This window comes from Lampetra fluviatilis, chromosome 49, assembly GCF_964198595.1.
Source record: "Lampetra fluviatilis chromosome 49, kcLamFluv1.1, whole genome shotgun sequence".
Classification (NCBI taxonomy): Eukaryota; Metazoa; Chordata; class Hyperoartia; order Petromyzontiformes; family Petromyzontidae; genus Lampetra; species Lampetra fluviatilis.
In genome coordinates, this window is record NC_136323.1 from 25,406 (window position 1) to 47,092 (window position 21,687).

Consider the following 21,687-nt stretch of genomic DNA (forward strand, 5'->3'; position numbering starts at 1 on the left):
TGTTACAGTCTCCTCCTCGCCTCATTACAATGAAAAACAATGTGAGGATTTTGCACTTAAATAGCTTAAATGTTACACTTAAAAAAGCGACGGTCTACGAATCTAGGCTATTACTAACTCTAAACACAAGACAGGCCTCGTGACTGTGTTTGACAAAAAAATTCCACTGAATGAGCAGGCAACTCACCTTGAGGAGCTGGGAATCCACCTTGACGAGCTGGTAAGCCATATGGTCGAGCTGGTGATCCACCTTGAGGAGCTGCTAAGCCACATGGAGCAGCTGTGATCGGTAGTTGAAGACGAATTCAACGACGCCACAAGAACCACGCGTCCTCCACGCGGTGCCCAGCCGAGATGGCGCCCTGCGTGGGGAATCCCCGCCCCGCCCTCAACCTCCCCCCACGTGACGCCTCGCTCCGCACGCGCCTTCCCATCAATCATCCTCTAGCCGCCTGTCACGACTCTCGTTCACCACCTGGCCTCTACTGCTCGCTGCGCCCTCGTTCATTGCATCGACAGTGCCACTTCCTTAATTATCTCTTCCCCTTTCTAATTTCTCTCAGCACCTGTGTTCTTCATATTAAAAAAATAGTAACTCCATGTAACGTGTATTTTTGTTATTCAATCTCCGACACTTCCATGTATGAAAATGAAAGTATGTTCCAAATACAAATCCACACCGTGAAAGCAATCGCCACCAAACTTGGCTGGTATTTAATTCGTGGTTACGTCTGCCATCTTGGTGGACATGTGCAGTACAGGCCAACACAGTTCGCCAGCAGTTGCCGCTGTCAGGCGTCACCCCGCGCGTTCCCGCAGTTGTGAGTCCTGCTGCTGCTGCGTCCTGGCGTTAGTCCCAAGCGGGTTGGCTGCAATGAAGCCGTGAAGACGCCGCACAGCGCCACTGCTGCTGTCACCGCGCCAGGCGCTGCAGTGGTACCACGTGACCACACGGTGGCGCTACAGCACCATGTTGGTTACGTTGTTTAGCGAGTGTCCATGATGGTTAGGTTATTTTGCGAGTGTCCATGATGGTTAGGTTATTTAGCGAGTGTCCATGTTGGTTAGGTTATTTAGCGAGTGTCCATGATGGTTAGGTTATTTAGCGAGTGTCCATGATGGTTAGCTTATTTAGCGAGTGTCCTTGTTGGTTAAGTTATTTTAGTGAGTGTCCATGTTGGTTAGTATATTTAGCGAGTGTCCATGTTGGTGTGTATGTTGAACTTCTTTCACACCGTACATAGCCAACCATGGTCATCGGAGGTGCCGGGGAGGGACACCAAACTAAGCACGAAAAGCAGTTCTAAAGAAAATATATTTTCAACCTAGATTTTAAAAATGCGTAGCTCCAGTGACTTCTTAATCTCGGAGGGAAGAACATTCCAGACGGCTGCAGAAGTGCATCTGAAAGCGTGCAATGCAGCGACCGTCTTTGTTCGATGACTAGCCAAAAGCTGCTACGAGGATGACCGGAGTTTGCGTGATGGTTGATGCTCTTTGATGATACCAGCAAGGTATTGGGGTTCACTTGTGGCCAGCGCTTTGTATGTAATGAGTGCAATCTTATACTGTATGAGTTCGGCAACAGGAAGCCAATGCAGTTCGGTGAGCACTGGACAGACATGGTCGGATTTTGCAGTACCCGTCATGACGCCAGTAAAATAATTTTGTACACGCATCAGCTTGGTAATGTTTTTGCCAGATGTCCTGGAGAGTAGTGAGTTGGAATAATCGAGCCCTAACCCTATCCCTAACCCTACCCCTAACGCCTAACCTTAAACCCTAACCCTAATTGCTAAGCCTAACTCTAACCCAATTATGTCCAAAAACTGCATAGGTTAGTATGCCTATTTGTTTTTTAGCCAAAAAATGTTATGTCAATTTAATTTTTAGGACGTGAAAATGTCATCATGAAATATCAAACCTTTATAGTAATAATACAGCATACTAATGCTAATCAAAAAAGAGGAATTAACTTTTTCTTTGAAAAGTTTAGCTATGAAAATTCGCCCAATTTTGGCCAAAATGGCATACGTGAGTGTGCCGATTTCTTTATGGGACCTGAAAATTTCATTGTGAAATTTCCCTCTTAATGTAATATATAGGCTACTCAGGCTAAACACAACCGAGGAATGTACGTTTGGTTTAAAAATACAGCTGTAAAAATGTGTCCAATTTTAGCCAAAAACGGCATAGTATGCCGATTTTCTTTTTTCACTTAAACATTTCATGGTGAAATTTCGCACTTTTTAACGCTATATATAGGATACTAAGGCTAAACACACGAGGATTGCACTTTTGTTGAAAAATAAAGCTGGAAAAATTTGGCCAATATTGGCCAAAAACGGGACGTGAACATTTCATCGTGAAATTTCCCACTTTTAATCTAATACATAGCATACTAAGGCTAAATACAATAGAGGAATGAAATATTGTCCAAAAATAAAGCTGTGAAAGTTGGGCTTATTTCGGCTAAAATCGGCACAGTATGCCGATTCATTTTTTTATATTCGAAAATTTAATGTATCAAATTCCCCACTTTTTTACGTAATATATAGGCTACTCAGGCTAAACACAACCAAGAAATGCACTTTTTAATCTTAATTTAGGAGCTTTCGTGACTGCAGGAATTATTCTTTGGTTCTTTTCGGTTAAGTCACGTCTAAAAATAAAATAACAAATTAAAATAAAATAACATATTACGACGTTTCGATTGCAACACAAGCAATCATCATCAGTCATAAAAGAAATAGCAACAAAAATCTAACTAGAAAAAACTATAGACAGACATACAAGCAGACAGACATCACAACGGCACACAGAGAGAGGAGCAAGCTGACAACGCGGCACGGGCACGCAAGCCTGAAAATTAGGAGGCAGGCACACGAAAATTAAATAACCTAGTAAAATATCGAAATGTGATGTAATACAACACACCGACAGTAACGGCATAGGTTAGTATGCTGATTTTGTATGGACGTGAAAATGTCATCGTGAAATGTCGCCAGCAGTGTGCTGGAGAGCCAAGCCACGACATCTACAAAGTGCTGCTCACAGCGAGTAGCAGCACCGGTGGAGGTCGTCACGGCACACGAGGGGGTGGGTGGCCAGCACCACGCCCGGCCGCCTTTGTCTCCCCAGTGGCGATGTTGACACAGCACCGGGTACTCGTTTGAGGCTGAGTCGACGTAGGGGAGGCTCAGGACCGGCTCAGAAAGTCGTCACTGGCGGTGTTGGCCACGAGCGGGAATGGAACTCGGCTGTTCGGTGCGGAGCGCAGCGCTCACCATGACACTGCCGCTCCCCTTCTGTCAACAAACTTGAACTCTGACCCCGCCCTCTGACGTCACCGCTCAGCGTGATCTCATCGGCGTCAAACGCCAGGGGGAGGTGCCTCGTTAGTGACGTCATGTCACTCACTCCCGACCACCGCGCTCTTGAGAGTGACGTCACATCCACTCAGCCGCTGCCGATACCTGTCCCAGTGCCAATCCTTATTTGGGCAAAACCACGCAGCGAGCATGGAAGCGATGTCCAGGTTGGAACTTTACAACGCGGGGCCTTGCCTCCTGCCCTCACCTGGTCTCGTTCGCTTCAATTCTCTCGCTTAAGTTGAATTTGTCTTCACCCGGCTCGCCACTTTGTAACTTTGTTTTACTTTAAACATTAACACAGTTTTTATTTTTACCAGGCCACGCCCGCTTGAGCTGCTGTACCGCTCTTGTTTTCACAAGAGACCTGCCAACAACAACAACAAGGTGAGGCTCGTCAACAGCGTGGCGGTGTTCACTCTGGACGCGTGGCGGTGTTCACTCTGGACGCGTGGCGGTGTTCACTCTGGACGCGTGGCGGTGTTCACTCTGGACGCGTGGCGGTGTTCACTCTGGACGCGTGGCGGTGTTCACTCTGGACGCGTGGCGGTGTTCACTCTAGACGCGTGGTGGTGTTCACTCTAGACGCGTGGTGGTGTTCACTCTAGACACATGGCGGTGTTCACTCTAGACGCGTGGCGGTGTTCACCAGAGGTGTGGACTCGAGTCATGTGACTTGGACTCGAGTCAGACTCGAGTCATGAATTTGATGACTTGCGACTCGACTTGGACTTGCATAACAATGACTTTGTCCCACCTATGAGATGTGGACTCGAGTCATGTGACTTGGACTCGAGTCAGACTCGAGTCATGAATTTGATGACTTGCGACTCGACTTGGACTTGCATAACAATGACTTTGTCCCACCTCTGGTGTTCACTCTAGACGCGTGGCGGTGTTCACTCTAGACGCGTGGTGGTGTTCACTCTAGAGGCGTGGTGGTGTTCACTCTAGACACATGGCGGTGTTTACTCTAGATGCGTGGTGGTGTTCACTCTAGACGCGTGGCGGTGTTCACTCTAGACGCATGGTGGTGTTCACTCTAGACGCGTGGCGGTGTTCACTCTAGACGTGTGGTGGTGTTCACTCTAGACGCGTGGTGGTGTTCACTCTAGACACATGGCGGTGTTCACTCTGGACGCGTGGCGGTGTTCACTCTGGACGCGTGGCGGTGTTCACTCTGAACGCGTGGCGGTGTTCACTCTGGACGCGTGGCGGTGTTCACTCTAGACGCATGGCGGTGTTCATTCTAGATGCGTGGTGGTGTTCACTCTAGACGCGTGGCGGTGTTCACTCTAGACGCGTGGTGGTGTTCACTCTAGACGCGTGGCGGTGTTCACTCTAGACGCGTGGTGGTGTTCACTCTAGACGCGTGGTGGTGTTCACTCTAGACACATGACGGTGTTCACTCTAGACGCGTGGCGGTGTTCACTCTGGACGCGTGGCGGTGTTCACTCTGAACGCGTGGCGGTGTTCACTCTGGACGCGTGGCGGTGTTCACTCTGGACGCGTGGCGGTGTTCACTCTGGACGCGTGGCGGTGTTCACTCTGGACGCGTGGTGGTGTTCACTCTAGATGCGTGGTGGTGTTCACTCTAGACGCGTGGTGGTGTTCACTCTAGACGCGTGGCGGTGTTCACTCTAGACGCGTGGCGGTGTTCACTCTAGACGCGTGGTGGTGTTCACTCTAGAGGCGTGGTGGTGTTCACTCTAGACACATGGCGGTGTTCACTCTAGACGCGTGGTGGTGTTCACTCTAGACGCGTGGCGGTGTTCACTCTAGACGCGTGGCGGTGTTCACTCTAGACGCGTGGTGGTGTTCACTCTAGACGCGTGGTGGTGTTCACTCTAGACGCGTGGTGGTGTTCACTCTAGACGCGTGGCGGTGTTCACTCTAGACGCGTGGCGGTGTTCACTCTAGACGCGTGGTGGTGTTCACTCTAGACGCGTGGTGGTGTTCACTCTAGACGCGTGGCGGTGTTCACTCTAGACGCGTGGTGGTGTTCACTCTAGACGCGTGGTGGTGTTCACTCTAGACACATGGCGGTGTTCACTCTAGACGCGTGGCGGTGTTCACTCTGGACGCGTGGCGGTGTTCACTCTGAACGCGTGGCGGTGTTCACTCTGGACGCGTGGCGGTGTTCACTCTGGACGCGTGGCGGTGTTCACTCTAGACGCGTGGCGGTGTTCACTCTAGACGCGTGGTGGTGTTCACTCTAGACGCGTGGTGGTGTTCACTCTAGACACATGGCGGTGTTCACTCTAGATGCATGGCGGTGTTCACTCTAGATGCGTGGCGGTGTTCACTCTGGACACGTGGCGGTGTTCACTCTAGACACGTGGTGGTGTTCACTCTAGACGTGTGGCGGTGTTCACTCTAGACGCGTGGTGGTGTTCACTCTAGACGCGTGGTGGTGTTCACTCTAGACGCGCGGTGGTGTTCACTCTAGACGTGTGGTGGTGTTCACTCTAGGCGCGTGGCGGTGTTCATTCTAGACAGGTGGCGGTGTTCACTCTAGACGCGTGGCGGTGTTCACTCTGGACGCGTGGCGGTGTTCACTCTAGACGCGTGGTGGTGTTCACTCTAGATGCGTGGCGGTGTTCACTCTGGACGCGTGGCGGTGTTCACTCTAGACGCGTGGCGGTGTTCACTCTGGACGCGTGGCGGTGTTCACTCTGGACGCGTGGCGGTGTTCACTCTAGACACGTGGCGGTGTTCGCTCTAGACGCGTGGCGGTGTTCGATCTAGACGTGTGGCGGTGTTCACTTTAGATGTGTGGCGGTGTTCACTCTAGACGCGTGGCGGTGTTCACTCTAGACACATGGCGGTGTTCGCTCTGGACGCGTGGTGGTGTTCACTCTAGACGCGTGGCGGTGTTCGCTCTAGACGTGTGGCGGTGTTCACTCTAGATACGTGGCGGTGTTCGCTCTGGACGCGTGGTGGTGTTCACTCTAGACGCGTGGTGGTGTTCACTCTAGACGCGTGGCGGTGTTCACTCTAGACGCGTGGCGGTGTTCACTCTCTACATGTGGAGGGGAAACCCGGGGATCGGGAAGGAAATCCATGCGACCACGGGGAGAGAGAGAGACACGTAAACTACAAATATACAGCAGGCGTCAGGGTCGGGATCGAACCCACGACTTCCTGTATGCCAGGACAGGTAGTGAACATCTCACCACAGAGAGACACGCAGCCTCGGCTGTGTTGGTTGATCCTCAATGAATTACTTGGTGGAGTGAGGAAGCATTAATACTGAGCAGGTGAAGGTGGCAAGGCATGGGTCTGGACACACCACCACCTGTGAACCGTGACAGTGGTGGAGCCAGTGGGGGTGGGGTGGCACGTGCCCCCCCAACAATCTGATAGAAATCCCTAATTTCGATAGGATCATGGGGGTTTATTAGTAACTAGCTTCACTACCCGGCTTTGCCCGGGACTTGGATTCTTGTCTTGGATTAATTTAATATTCCCTCATAATTCACTGAAAAACCCTGAAAAAATTGATGCTTGCAAGAAGGAAGCTGAAACACTTCAATTTACCTAAATCGGATGTTTTCACTCAAGGAAATTCAACCTGAACCCACTGCTACGTCAGGTCGATTTTTGCCACTCGGGAAGGGAATGACGTGGCGTTCGCTTAGAAATTCCAGACAGCATAAGCTGTGAAAATTTCATGACGCCAGAGCTCAGCGTTGGAGAGTTTTTGCTGTTTCACACAAACAAACAGGTGTAAGTTCTGCTATATATTTAAGATGGCAGTTGTACCTGTTCCTCACACGGATTTGTATTGAAACTCCGAGAAGCCAATGACTTAATCGGCCAGGAGCGAAGCGCCACCTAAAATCTCCCGGCACGCTGTGAACAGCTGTAGAAGTACGGCGCGCGAAGAGCCATGTGGTAGGGGGGTAAGCATTGCAGAGCCCTTAGCTCAGGTGTGATGCGGGTTGATGCCACATACGTCATGGTCATTTCCCCCCCCCCCCCCAAAATACAAAAGTCTATTTTTCTTTCCTGAAGGCATCAACACGTTCAGCGAGGGCGATGACGATCACACGCGTCGAATGAAAAGCAAGGGACAAGTCCTTTATTACTAACTCCTTTCTCACTAACAACTCCTTACTTACTAACAACTCCTGTAATTTTTCATTGCTGGAGGGGTTTCCTCCCCCTACCTGAAAATCCTGGCTCCACCTCTGAGTGTGTGACAGTGTCAAGTTTGTATTTGCAGTAAAGTCTATTAACTCTATTGAGCACAGAGGTTATATCAAAACAGTAGTTTATTTTAGTTTTCCTCTGGAACTCTTTGTAAGAATGGAGTCAGGAAGTGATCACAGCAAACACGTGCAGCAGCTTAAGTCGGAACTGCTCATCCGAGCAATCAAGGACATCTGTGCCTGGCTTCACACCTCTAAATTGCGCTTGAACATTAATTTATGCATTTGTGCATAACACAAATAGTATTATTTTCAACACCCATTGTTATGTCAGCTGAATTTAGCTTTCATAAACATTTATTTAGAAGCCAGACAGCTGAAATTGTGTGCTGAGTTTTGGGTTAACGTTCATTTTGAAGATACGAGGGCTTCCAGGCACGGTTATAACCATTTGCCCTCTCATTGTGTGCCATAACAGCCCATGTGATGAATTTGGGACACTTTTTTACTATATCATAAATATATGAATAACTATAGATGTGTAAGTCACGTGTGACTGTGTATATATGCATTCCTCTGTGCCTCGATACTGACGTGTAGATGGTGTGGATATTCTTTGTTTCTGTCTGCAGCTGTCGCTGCCTCTGCAGAATTGGTCTCATGGAGCAAAGGCACTCGGCGCAGCTCGGTGCAAAAAGGCATCAATGCGACCAGTGTGCATACAGCACGGATCGTCCTGAACATTTGACACGGCACCAGAGAACTCACACAGGAGAGAAACCCTTCAAGTGCAGTGTGTGTGGGAGGGCGTTTGCACAGTCATATGATCTTGTAACACACCAGAGAACTCACACAGGAGAGAAACCCTTCAAGTGCAGTGTGTGTGGGAGGGCGTTTGCACAGTCATATGATCTTGTAACACACCAGAGAACACACAAGGGAGAGAAACCCTTCAAGTGCAGTGTGTGTGGGAAGGCGTTTGCACAGTCATCTGCTCTTGTGACACACAAGAGAACACACACGGGAGAGAAACCCTTCAAGTGCAGTGTGTGTGGGAAGGCGTTTTCAGATTCATCTACTCTTGTAAAACACAAGAGAACACAAATGGGAGAGAAACCCTGCAAGTGCAGTGTGTGTGGGAAGGTGTTTGCACGTTCATCTACTCTTGTAGCACACCAGAGAATACACATGGGAGAGAAACCCTTCAAGTGCAGTGTGTGTGGGAAGGCGTTTGCACGTTCAGCTCATCTTGTAAAACACCAGAGAACACACACGGGAGAAAAACCCTTCAAGTGCAGTGTGTGTGGGAAGGCGTTTTCAGATTCATCTGCTCTTGTAACACACCAGAGAACACACACAGGAGAGAAACCCTACAAGTGCAGTGTGTGTGGGAAGGCGTTTTCAGATTCATCTACTCTTGTAGCACACAAGAGAACACACACGGGAGAGAAACCCTTCAAGTGCAGTGTGTGTGGGAAGGCGTTTGCATGGTCACCACATCTTCAAAGACACCAGAGAACACACAAGCATCAAAAGATCCACCAGGAGTGGAGTGTGAAATCAGCTTGTGAAAGTCAAAGTGCTGCAATGAGCCCATCCCTCATCAAACAAGAACCGGAAGAAAATCCCAGCTTGGACACTTTCAAAGAAATCAAGGTGAAATATGAAGAGGTGAAGGTGAAATGTGAAGAAGTGAAGGTAAAATGTGAATATGAAGATTCAACTCCCAAATCGGACCTTCACATCGATGGAGGCAACGTGAAGCAGGAGGAGAATTCTGACTGTGAGGCAGAGCGAGGCAACTCCCAGCAGTTTGTGGAAGTGGAGGTGTGGGTGGACTTCCTCCGAGACAATACAAAGTCAAATGGAGACCCGGGAGATGCGTAAGCCTTAGACCAGTGGTTCTTAACCTGGGTTCGATCGAGCCCCAGGGGTTCGGCGGAGGTTAAGACACACACCTGACTCATATGATTGTGCACCAGTAAAACATGTACTTATGTTTTGAATTTGAAAAAATATTTTATTTTTCCAATTAAGAAGGGTTCGGTGAATGCGCATATGAAACTGGTGGGGTTCAGTACCTCCAACAAGGTTAAGAACCACTGCCTTAGACGATGCCGCTCCAATAGATGCACCTTTATCACAGGCCTTTTATGACAAGAATGTGAAGTTGAACACTCAGTTCCTAGGTGCAACCTGCAGGGTAAGAGCGGCCAGTTTTTGTGGACCTGTGTGTTGGGGAGATCTCTAACCAGGAGCGAGAGCCAATAAGCTCCCAAGCATTCACTGTTATGAATTGCATTTATATGGTGCTTGCTTAATCGCCCCAGCAATTCGGAGTTTTGTATCGTATCTCGTCTCAAACACTCGAAGAGCATCCCCAAGTAGTAGCTGCCCCTGTGTGGCACAAGGTGGTGGCCCTGCACCGGCCTGCATGTGGACAAGAGCCTGTCAGTCGGGGGCGATGGTCGATGTGGCATCTCAGTTGTGGCGTTTGTACGCCGCGTGCGCACGGGGGTGAACGCGCGCGCGTGCGGGGGTGAACGTGCGGGCAGCGGGACCACAGCACGCGCGCGCGTGCGGGGGTGAACGTGCGGGCAGCGGGACCACAGCACGCGCACGCGCGCCGCACGTGCGCAGCGGGACCACAGCACGCGCACGCGCGCCGCACGCGCGCAGCGGGACCACAGCACGCGCACGCGCGCCGCACGCGCGCAGCGGGACACAGCACGCGCGTGCGGCGCGCGTGCGTGTGCTGTGTCCCGCTGCGCGCGTGCGGCCCGCGTGCGTGTGCTGTGTCCCGCTGCGCGCGTGCGGCCCGCGTGCGTGTGCTGTGTCCCGCTGCGCGCGTGCGGCCCGCGTGCGTGTGCTGTGTCCCGCTGCGCGCGTGCGGCCCGCGTGCGTGTGCTGTGTCCCGCTGCGCGCGTGCGGCCCGCGTGCGTGTGCTGTGTCCCGCTGCGCGCGTGCGGCCCGCGTGCGTGTGCTGTGTCCCGCTGCGCGCGTGCGGCCCGCGTGCGTGTGCTGTGTCCCGCTGCGCGCGTGCGGCCCGCGTGCGTGTGCTGTGTCCCGCTGCGCGCGTGCGGCCCGCGTGCGTGTGCTGTGTCCCGCTGCGCGCGTGCGGCCCTAACCATATCCCCTAACCATAACCCCTAATCCCTGAACACTAACCCGAACATTGACCCTAATCCTCCCCTAATCCTACCCTAACCATAACCCCTAACCCCTTAACACTAACCCTAACATTGACCCTAATCCTCCCCTAATCCTACCCTAACCATAACCCCTAACCTTAACCCCTAACCCTAACTGCTAACCCTAAATTCTGAACCCTATCCCCTAGCCCTAACGCTAACCCCTAACCCCTAACTCCTAACCCCTAACCCTAAACTCTAACGCTAACCCTAAGCCCTAACCCTAAACCCTAACCCCTACCCCCAACCCCTAACATTCACCCTAACCCCAAACCCCTTGCCCTAACCCCTTCCTCTAACCTCTTACCCTACCCCCTAACCTTCACCCAAACCCAAACACAATTTTGTACAAAAACGGCAATTTGCTTTTTGGTCAAAAAAGGTGTGCCGATTTTCTGAGTTGAAAAATGTATCGTGACATTTTTAATTTTGTACATAATATGTAGAATACTACAGCAAACACAATGGAGGAATGCACTTGTTGTTGAAAAATAAAGCTATGAGAATTTGGCTCATTTTGACCATAAACAGCAGAGGTTAGTATTTCGGGTTTTTTTTTTGGGACGTGAACATTTAATCGTAACATTTTCCACTTTTAATCTAATACATAGCATACTAATGGTAAATACAATGGATGAATTAACTTTTGTCCAAAAATAAGGCTATGGCGTGTTACGTGTGCCCTCTGGTGGACAAGTACAGCACCACAAGTCAAGATTCAGTACCACAATCATTCAATCCGTGGTTACGTCTGCCATCTGGTGGACATTTGCAGTACCACAAGCATTAAATTCGTGGTTACGTCTATGTGGTGGACATGTGCAGTGTAGGCCAACACAGTACGCCAGCAGTTGCCGCGTAGTTGTGAGTCGCTGGTGCTGCGGCGTCCTGGCGTTAGTCCCAAGCGGGTTGGCTGCAATGAAGCCGTGAAGACGCCGCACAGTGCCACTGCTGCTGTCACCGCGCCAGGCACTGCAGTTGTACCAAGTGACCACACGGTGGCGCTACAGCACCATGCTGGTTCAGTTATTGAAGCGAGTTTCCATGTTGGTTAGGTTATTTAGCGAGTGTCCATGTTGGTCAAGTTATTTAGTGAGTGTCCATGATGGTTAGGTTATTTAGCTAGTGTCCATGTTGGTTAGGTAACCCTGGTGGTACGCGAGGCCACTACATGGGGTCCAGAGAAATATAAAAATGATCACATCCTCACCAAGGAAATTTACAATTTCAAATAACTAGTAACATGTCGTGGTCCGTAAAATGTTTGGCTATTGTAAAGGGGTCCACAAACTCGAAAAGGTCTTGTGAACCGCTGGTCTAGACTATTAATTGCATTGACAATGGGCAGGCACCATTAGGAGTAAACCGTTTATTTGTTTTTTCCACATTATGATCCTCCTGAACTAATGCACTTTCAAAATAATAAAAAAAACCTAATGCGATACAGAAACCACAATAAAACGAAGTCCATTACGCCCACGTGTGACAGGATGACGCAGTGGCAACACTTGGACCCTCTAAACAAGGGCCAGGGTTCAACTACGGACTCCAATCGGCCACCTTACAATTTCGAGTTTATATTTTCTTCCCCCGTTCCTCGTGGGTTTCTTCCAGTTTCAAACCAAATCTAAAAACCGTACAATGTAACTGCCATTGGCCAAAATGTATGCCCATTGGGATTATTTTATACCTACGTGACTTTACCGAAAGAACCAAAGAGTATAAAATGTGAACTGTTTACCTATATAGGTTGGAAGTGAAGACATACATGTATGTAATTGTGTCATAAAATAATCAATTAGTTGCAAACACGTTTGCAAGAAAGTGGGCAATGATTCACCGACCATGAGTCATAAGCAGCAAATAATTCAAACCTGCAATACGTGAACAAGTGAGGTTAATCAGCATTCTGGATAATCTGCCCACGGGTAAAAGAAAGTAGCTGTACCTAGAATTATGCGAATTTAATATTTTATGGAATTCTAGCAACAGCTGCACTTGAGAAATAATAACACATTACAAAGTCAAGTGCTCAATGTTCATGACATACGACATTCCCCAGGAGCATTTATTCCACAAACAGCAGCAGGAATGTTCATACCTACATTCACATTTCTGATGGGTAGTCGAGACAAACATATAACCAACATTACCAGTGAGTGAATTTAATTTCATCATGCATACGAGTGCTTAAAACAAACATGACAGGATTTGTTTTTACATTCAAATAAATTCAAATTATACACAGTAGTGAACTGGAATCTATTCTAGACTATAAAGGAATCTTCTGTTTCTGTGACTTAACCATTCACACACGAGAGGTTATTGTGTCAGTGTTAAACGCAGAATCCAAATTTATTCAGCTTTACCCTTATTACCACTCTCAACCCACTCCTGCAAGAGATAATGGATCTCAATTGTTCTAAAACTACGAGTAAAACTACTATACAAACTCATCTTGCGCAAAATCAATAAAAAACACTTTTGTTTGTATAAAGGAACTAAAGTTTACTCAAGATTGTGACACCACTCTATTTCAGGTTGTGCGTATGAGCAAATATACTTTGAAAGTTACTTCAATACTTTGTGGTTCTAATTTTGTCAGCTGAAGTCACGGCAATATCTGACATCGACTCATCAACACGTAAACAGAAATACACATGCAGTTGAAGGAATAAATTAACCACATTTTATTTCGATTAAAATTTTATTTTTACATTTTATTTGCCTTGGATGCCATAAAATGCAATAAACCAAAACCTCCGTCAACGAAACACAAGATCCATGAATTTTATAAAGCCTCTCACTTCCAATTCAACTCTCCTCCAGTCTCGGTTTCGGTATGGTTGAAGAAAGAAAAAGATCCAACTTCCAGCCCAACTGGGCAAATGTGTCGAGAGCAAAACAAACAAGGGTTAAAAAAACTTAGGAGGTGAGCGATGATGAGGGGGGTAGATGTGGCATCAGCGCTCGTTTTGCTGCTGAGTGCCCTGGGCCTCGCTGGACGCGCCCCGTCGCTCCTGCTGGTTCGACGCCAGCAGCTCCCGGAGACGAGCATTCAAGGAGTCGTTCCGCTCCTCCAGCTGGTCCAGGAAGGAGCTGATTTGGTCAAGCGCGGAGTTCAGATCTTGGTACTCTGCACATAAAAAGACAATTCTAATCGAGCACATTTGACATTTGCGCCATTGACACATAAGAGAAAGGCGCTATTTTTCACAGGCTATTATAGTCTGCAGTGGTTTCACAGAAGCGGGAATATTGTGACGTGCCTTTACTCAATCAGGCAATTTGCTGTGTAATTTGCAACTTTGGCAAGATTCGGGTTGTTACGCCAACACACATGGCCTACTCTTTTTTCATGTAACATCATAAGATATTTAACCTCCACCGTCAAGCAGACTGCACGTAATTCTGGTCAACACATCTGCAGTATTAACCAGAGAAGCCACTATGATGGAACCGCAAATCTCTGCAACAAGCGGCAAATGCCTACTGCTCAGCCATGTCTTAAATATAAAGATACCCCCGTTTATAACCTTTACCAGACTGTTCGTGCCAGGTGCTGTGTTAAGCACCTATTAAGGCTGGCACGATAAAGTGGAGGCAGGAGAGAAGACTGGGGGAAGGGGATAAAATGGCTCATAGCACACCTCTAACTCCCTCATGTTGATTTTTACACACAGCACTTAGTAATTATGGAAGGTAGAGTCAAAATGTAAATGGCACAAAACCTGTTCAGATACCGATTTTCCACAAATTTTGGCCCTGGCCGAAAATGTTACTGCATACTGCATACGCACACGTATACAACACACACAACCCGTGTACAACACACACAGTGTACATCTGCCTTCACAATACGCTGACACAAAACACTGTCAGCACACCCATAAACCAGTAACTTGGAGGCGAAGCTGGTCGATCTTTTAAGTTATTTTGTATGTGAGAAGTTACCAATGGGTTTGACAAAGGTTTGGTTTGTTTGGTGTTAACAATACGCTAAATCATGTGAAGTGTTGGTATATGATTTTGTGTGTTAACCGAGCTGCCGTGATCTGGCAAATTGTAGAAAGGGATTGCAAGGTGTGGTGAAATCAACGACTTTGTCCACGTCTCGATCTTGATTTTCAAGCATAGAACAGGTGTTGTAAGCTGCTACTGAGCAATTGAATCAGCAGGGGGCAATGCAAGAACATCCATGGCTGAGTGGTACATTTATGCTACAACTTGTCCTCCCTACCTGACTAACGCGGTAAAGTGTGGTGAAATAACAGTCATAACCTGTAGGGCGTGGGGAGGCCGACATAGACCAGTAGACTGACAAAACAGCCAAACATGTATATGATTTTGTGAGTACGGAAGGTCCGAGTGATTGTACTATATAAACTGGTCTCTGAAGAAAAATACTGCCCAAACTTTAATTTACATATGGGGAAGCCCACCCTGGCGACACTGTGTGTACGAGTACATTACCAGTGTTCTTCACTGCAAGGCCTGTGGGCCACTGACAGCCCCTGGTGGCCTTGAGTGCGGCCCTGACGTGCGGCCCCCATAATATACAAATGTGAAAACACCCAATGATGCTGTCAAAACTGATGGTTTCAAATGTGTGGTGGCCCTCATACTAATGTTTTATTGGCAAAAGTGGCTTCCCTCTAAATATTTGTGAAGAACACTGCATTACCAGAATACTGCATCCCACCTTCCATGTTATTCAAAAATGTAACACGGCATGAATTCTAACAAATGTGTGGAATAACTAAACTTTTAACAGCACAGGCGTCCCTTTTTCTTACATGACAGCTCAACAGCTCTAGTCAAAATTTCAAAATCAATATGGGGGTGGGAAGGGGGGACTGGAGTAGTGCTACTGTGGATAGCAACACTTCACAATCCCCACAACTGATTCGGTATGGGGAGGCCTTCATTCAGCGGGATATTTCAAAGGGCTGTGCATTACTTATAGTTTTAGAAAATATGGCTTATTAATTAATAAGTCAATGGTTTGTTACACAAAACCTAGTGTGCCATTGCAATCACAGCATGGACAAAAAAGACAGTTTGTCTAAGCCCATGGCATTTTAACGATAATATACAGCCCCTTTTAGAATCTACTGCGGGATGAAGGTATTAACTTGGGTTTCCAAATGAATACATAATGAGGTCGCACTCATTACACACAACGTGCTGGCCACAAATGAACCACAAATCCTTGCTGTAGTCAAGGAGCATAAACCATTACAAGTGAACTCTAGTCATCCTCACAGCAGCTAACCATCGAACAAATATGGTTGCCACATCGCGTTCTTTCAGTTGCACTTCTGCGGCCGTCTGGAATGCTCTTCCTTCCGATATTAGGAAGCCACTGGAGCTACGCACTTCTAAATATATATTGAAAACTTATTTCTTTAGAACTGATTTTTGTGTTTCGTTTGTTATCCTTCCCCCGCACCTCTGAGAAACATGGTTGGCTATGTACGGTGCGAAAGAAGTTAAACATACATAAAAACCCCATACCACGTCAGTCATGGTGGTTGTTTGATCATATTTCACACTGGTCAGTGCGGGTCAGTGAAGGGAAAAGGCAGACCCAGGACCAGTTCAGAAATCACTTGCCAATGATGTCCTCCATGTCCAATTGTCCAAATGCTAAGCAAACACAGTCATACAACTTTATTTCTAGCAGGCAATTTAAAATAGGTACAGAATATGGTAGAGTTTTCCTTGCACACTTCATGTTTTGAGTAATTCTAGGGACACTTGGTAATTACACCGATTGACAATTCTATACGAAGAAAACAGGAAAAAATCCCTCAAATCCCACACACAATGACACGAACCAGGCATAGCTTTGATTTAATAATGTTCCTATAGCCTCACTTTCTTATTGTCCCAGGATTAGTCATCAACTTTCCAGTTTCAATTCAAGAATTGTAAACTTTCAATTACACTGTCATTTATTAAGGTTAATACCACATAGAACTACAAACGTGGCATCCACACAACACAGCGCTCTGCTAAAAAAATATGGTAATGACCACATAAAATGTAGGCATCAATATTTCAAGCCCTTAAGATTGTTAATTCCTGCTGACATCCAATTAACATTATCGTATCACTCAATTATCCTTATTCGGCACCCCTGATGTAGGAATGCTGCCAACACCAAAATAATCTGCTCCCTGTCACCTGTAGTTCCATGATGCCAGTGTTGGAATCATAATAACCAACTCCTTAAGTCCAGTTTGATATCCAAATAACCTCAACATGCACTTGGTAAATCAACTCCACCACTAACTCTGGAGTTAAAACTTATAAAGTACGCATCCCTTGGTCAATCCATTGCTGGATGAAGGCGGCTCCAAACCATGTCGGTCATGGAAAATGTTTGACCATACTTCATACTGGGTTGACGAATGGCACGGGGAGGAGAGAATTGTTTCTGATATTACTCACCACTGATGTTGACCGTGGCAGGGAATCTCAAACTCAGGTTGCTTGGTTTATAGCACAGTGCGCTTACCACAGCACTGCATGCTCCACCCCTTAAAATAATGTAACCCCCGTAAAACAAGATATATTAACATTTTGACTTAAAACTTTCGTGACTGAAATTCATATTCTTTGTTTCTTTCGGTAAAGTCATGTAGATAGAAAAAAAAGAAAGTTAATATTTTTTTTTCTATCTACATGACTTTACCGAAAGAACCAAATTATATATATTAACATGTTGTGAATTTCCAGTCACAATGCATTGAATGAAAATAAAAGGATGTTTATTTTTTATTTGAATTAGTGGATACATTTTTACTGTTTATAATTGTAAACCCCGTGACTGAAAGTGATGAAAATGAGAAAAAAATGTAGCACTGTAAACAACTCTTTCTGCTTGAATGTAATCAAACTCATATCTCGAGCAGCAGTTCCCAACCTATGATAATAAACAAAATAATACAAATCCTAATAAAAATCCTCATATAGCAAATGTACGATTTGAAATAACTAGTAGCATGTGGTGGTCCGGGAAATGTTTGGAGGTTGAAAAGGGGTCTGCACACTCTAAAAGGTTAGGAACCGCTGATTTGGAGGTAGGTTTTTACCCTTTTAAACTGGTACAAAACTGACACCTTTATTCAAGGCATCATGTTTGCAATAACCACAACACAAGTAGTAAAAAAAAGCAAACAAAAAGAAGCAACTCTGATAATGATAATAATATGCACTGTCCTTGAATTTGATTGGTCCACACCCGAGACGGCTTTCTTTAGAGCCTAGTCCCCATTGGTGTTGGACCAGATGACACCAGAAGGCGTACAACTCAAACACAGTGCAATATCAGTCTTGAGAGCTCGGGGTAAGCATTCTCATAGTGAGACTTATTTCGTTCGAAGTAGTGCATTGCACGATAATGGCTGAATCGCCGAATAACCACTCGGAGCTAAAGTGGTAAAGCAGTGGAGATTCTGAAAGAAAATGTTAAGTTTTGCGGTTGTTGAATAATATCGAGCCGAGACATACGGAAAGTGCTATTAAAGAGACTCAAACGGAGTACGATAATCTATAATAAAAGTGTTTTTGCTTGCTTGGATTGCGTAAATGTGTCCTTAAACCCGCCACCGTCCGACAGCCAATTAGTAAGATGTGTCACGTAAACAAACCGTGCCAATTATTGACGACTCCAACACACCGGTGTATTGGTGGCGAAAGGCTACGTGTTAAACCGAGAGACGTTCACATTGTACCGAACTGTGTGCTACAAAGTCGCGTGCCGTGGATGACAAGAGCGAAACAAAAAGTAACTGTAAAACAGCAAGCTCGTGAATAATGATCACAGTGAAGATACGGCTGTACAGTCGGATGTTGAAGAAAGGTCATCATCTAAACGTCGTCAAGGTTTTACCACACCTGGCAAGTCACCAGTTGCATCCTCTGCTCGAGGCAGTGCGACGACTGCACATTAACCAGCACAGAGGAGGAGGATGCCGTGTCACCTTCTCAACGCGAGCGTGAGACCATCTGCAACAGACTAAGGCCGACTGACGGCCTTTGTTGCATTGTTTGCCTTATTATAAGCATCACATTGCACACGCCTTAACTTAGGCAATTTTTTATAGCCTTTTGTGATAATTTGTATTCTATGGACCGAGTGTCAGTTGTATATTCAATATCTGGTACTCCGATCTTTAATGAGATGTTTGTACTGTATTTGAAAAATAGAAAACTGTCTGTGTGGTTAAGTGTGTCAAATCCATCCGTTACATGCGGGATATCTAAGAATGTTTATAAGGTTGGCTTCTGTCATTGTGTATAACGAATCAATCATATCCTAGGGCCTAGAGCCCTAGACAAATCAAATATTAATATAAATAACAGATACCTTCCAGAACGAATAGAGTCCCCCCTCAATATGAGTGGAGGCATCAACAGTGAACAGTAACGAATGGTTCTCAGCGATATAAGTTTCATTTCAGTTTAATTTATGAGGTATAACCCTGTGAGCCATGCGACTCTTGACTTGGGTGCAACCGCAACAAACAAAAACATTAACAAGAAACATCTTAAAGTGATTACGCGCAACAGAAAAATCCAGGAAAAAACAGCAAAGTCTTCCAGAAAAAACAACGTATATCAACGCTTCAAACAATAACAACCATAAGACAATTTAGATTAAAGCTATCAGGCTAACTCTTAACTACAACAAACATGGCTAAACCAACACGTTTTAAAAATCACCAAAATAAAGCTATAAAAACAATGTAACAGTGATCATCGGAACTGTGATTCAAATGTAACAATAAACGATATATACATAACATGTACCACCTAACTTTGCAGCCATAGCTGGCTGCATGAGTCACTCCATAACAGCAGAAGTATCAGTAGCAGTATCAACAATGTTCAATGCACCTTTAAAGATCAGCACACGATAATCAAAACTCTTAATCATATTTTGCAGCGGTCATCCGGAACGATACATTTGACTTCAGGCCACTCTGAATAGCAGTGGTAGCTCGGGGTGTACAGCTCCTCTGACACGGAGGCGGCGACTGACCGGCGGTGAGTGACTGGGCTGAACAACAACAACAACACTGCCACAAGGCCGTGTGGGCTGATGGGATGCGTCAACATGTATTGTATCTTCATCTGATGCGAACAGATAAGGAAAGGGCGACGGGGAGTGCGTCGTCCGCTTAACACAAGGGTGGCAAGTGCTTTAATGACTTCCCGATACATTCTCCAGCGCACCGCTGACGGGCAACTGCGGTCGCGTGAAGAGGAAAACGCCGTGGAACTGGCCGCTTATGCGCTCTACGAAATGCAACGGGTGGTGGGAACCGAGCCAGGGCGGTCGCGGCGAACGCGCGGCCGCGTTTCCTAGAGGGGGGGGGGTGGAGGAGGAATTGTCCCGCTCGACGTTGTGGCCGCGTATCACGACCGCAGAGCCGCGCCGCTCACCCTCGTCTCCCTCAAGCAGCGCGTCCTCGCTCGCGTCCTCGCTCGCGATGGAACTCGGCTCCCCGTTGGGCCCGGCCATTGCTGCTCGTGACAGTAACGGGACCCGGAACCGGCAAGAGGAGCAAACGGGACCCGGAACCGGCAAGGAGGTTCAATGGGATCCAGCAATAGGAGGCGATTGCAGTCTTTCTATTCAAACTCGCTATTTGCAATGAAATTGGTTTATGTGCGCGTGTTGGGCTTTTTGTCAGTCCACTGCTAGATGAGGGCCTCGCCATAATTTTCCTGAAATGGGGATTATTTTCCCATACTTCACCTGCGCTGGTCAGTGGATGAGACGATAGATCAAAGTCTTGTTAGTCTGAGCGAGTCCTCAACATGAGTGACCAATCAAAGAGTGAAGTTCACGGGAACGGTAACCACGGCAGGAGCGATAGACGAGTGGCAGGGAGGCGACTGACTGGAGTGAATCAGCGAGTGTTGTTTCATCACTCACACTGACTGAGAGATATACAACACAACTAAAACCTGTGTGCCAGATGTGTCCTACAGCAAACAAGGGGCGACTCGCAGGCGATGATGCGTCTCGCTGGTCATTTTGTAAAGATGTGACGGACTCAGTGCGTTTGAAATTTCAAGCACAATAATATTTTTAAGAAAATAAATGCAAATGCCGGGTCCAGTATATTTATTTAAGCACACAAAGCACGAAACAAATCACAACATCAGGCAGTACAATATAAAAACATACTGTATTACCAAAAAGTAAAAAACCCGAGTAATAATTTAATTAAATAAAGTTTGTAATCCCCAGTCTATAAAGTTATTATTAAATATAACATTACATATATTTAACATCTGTGCACCCACATTCCAGTGATAAAGATATATCAAGCGACACATGGTCATCTTAATGTTTATCAAATGCATATATGTATGCCAGTGCAATACAGTGCATAGTGTAGTTAAATAACTTATATATAAATAAAGGTAATAAATATCACAATTATCTGTAAGTATATATTGGTTTCGCAAAATAAGAAATCCTGCATTAATCCCTGATGATAGAGGTTCCTTTATTACCAAGGTATTAAAATTAAATAAAACATTCCAAAATGCGTAATATGTGCATGAGACCATGAGTCATCCTAAAGTTCCAAGGTTGCTGCAAACACGTGGATCAACTGGTCGTGCACAGTTATGAAATAGTTTTCAACTTCACATAAAAAAATGAAGCATCATGCATTGCCACGTTCTCAGAAGCCACCCTTAAATAGAATAAATTGTATCTAATCGCTGAATTTGTGAGAATTGCTCATCAACTTGCCAGTGGGCTAAATAATAATTGGTGCATCACTAATTGGTTGTATGACACTCATTTTTGGGCTCTGACAGGTGGTGGAGAGGGTCTAAATGACACAGATTTGGCCAGATCATTACATGGCCTAACCCAAAAATTACCTTATGATCTGTAACATTCGCTGCAAAAATCTATTACTTGTTAAGAATAAAACG

At 46.4% G+C, this 21,687-nt stretch overlaps 2 protein-coding genes across 2 annotated transcripts; one reads left to right on the forward strand and one right to left on the reverse strand.

The window, feature by feature from the left end:
- Positions 1-3,693: 3,693 nt before the first annotated feature.
- On the forward strand, positions 3,694-10,191 carry LOC144948365 (uncharacterized). Its single transcript, XM_078877793.1, has 2 exons — positions 3,694-3,758; positions 8,158-10,191. The coding sequence occupies exon 2, from the start codon at positions 8,186-8,188 to the stop codon at positions 9,410-9,412; it is 1,227 nt and encodes a 408-aa protein (XP_078733919.1). The 5' UTR covers positions 3,694-3,758; positions 8,158-8,185; the 3' UTR covers positions 9,413-10,191.
- A 1,879-nt stretch (positions 10,192-12,070) lies between these two features.
- Positions 12,071-20,296, reverse strand: BBLN (bublin coiled coil protein). Its single transcript, XM_078877813.1, has 2 exons — positions 20,173-20,296; positions 12,071-13,852 (listed from the first exon to the last, which is right to left on the reverse strand). Exons 1-2 carry the CDS (start codon positions 20,249-20,251, stop codon positions 13,680-13,682), a joined length of 252 nt encoding a protein of 83 aa, XP_078733939.1. The 5' UTR covers positions 20,252-20,296; the 3' UTR covers positions 12,071-13,679.
- Positions 20,297-21,687: the final 1,391 nt, after the last annotated feature.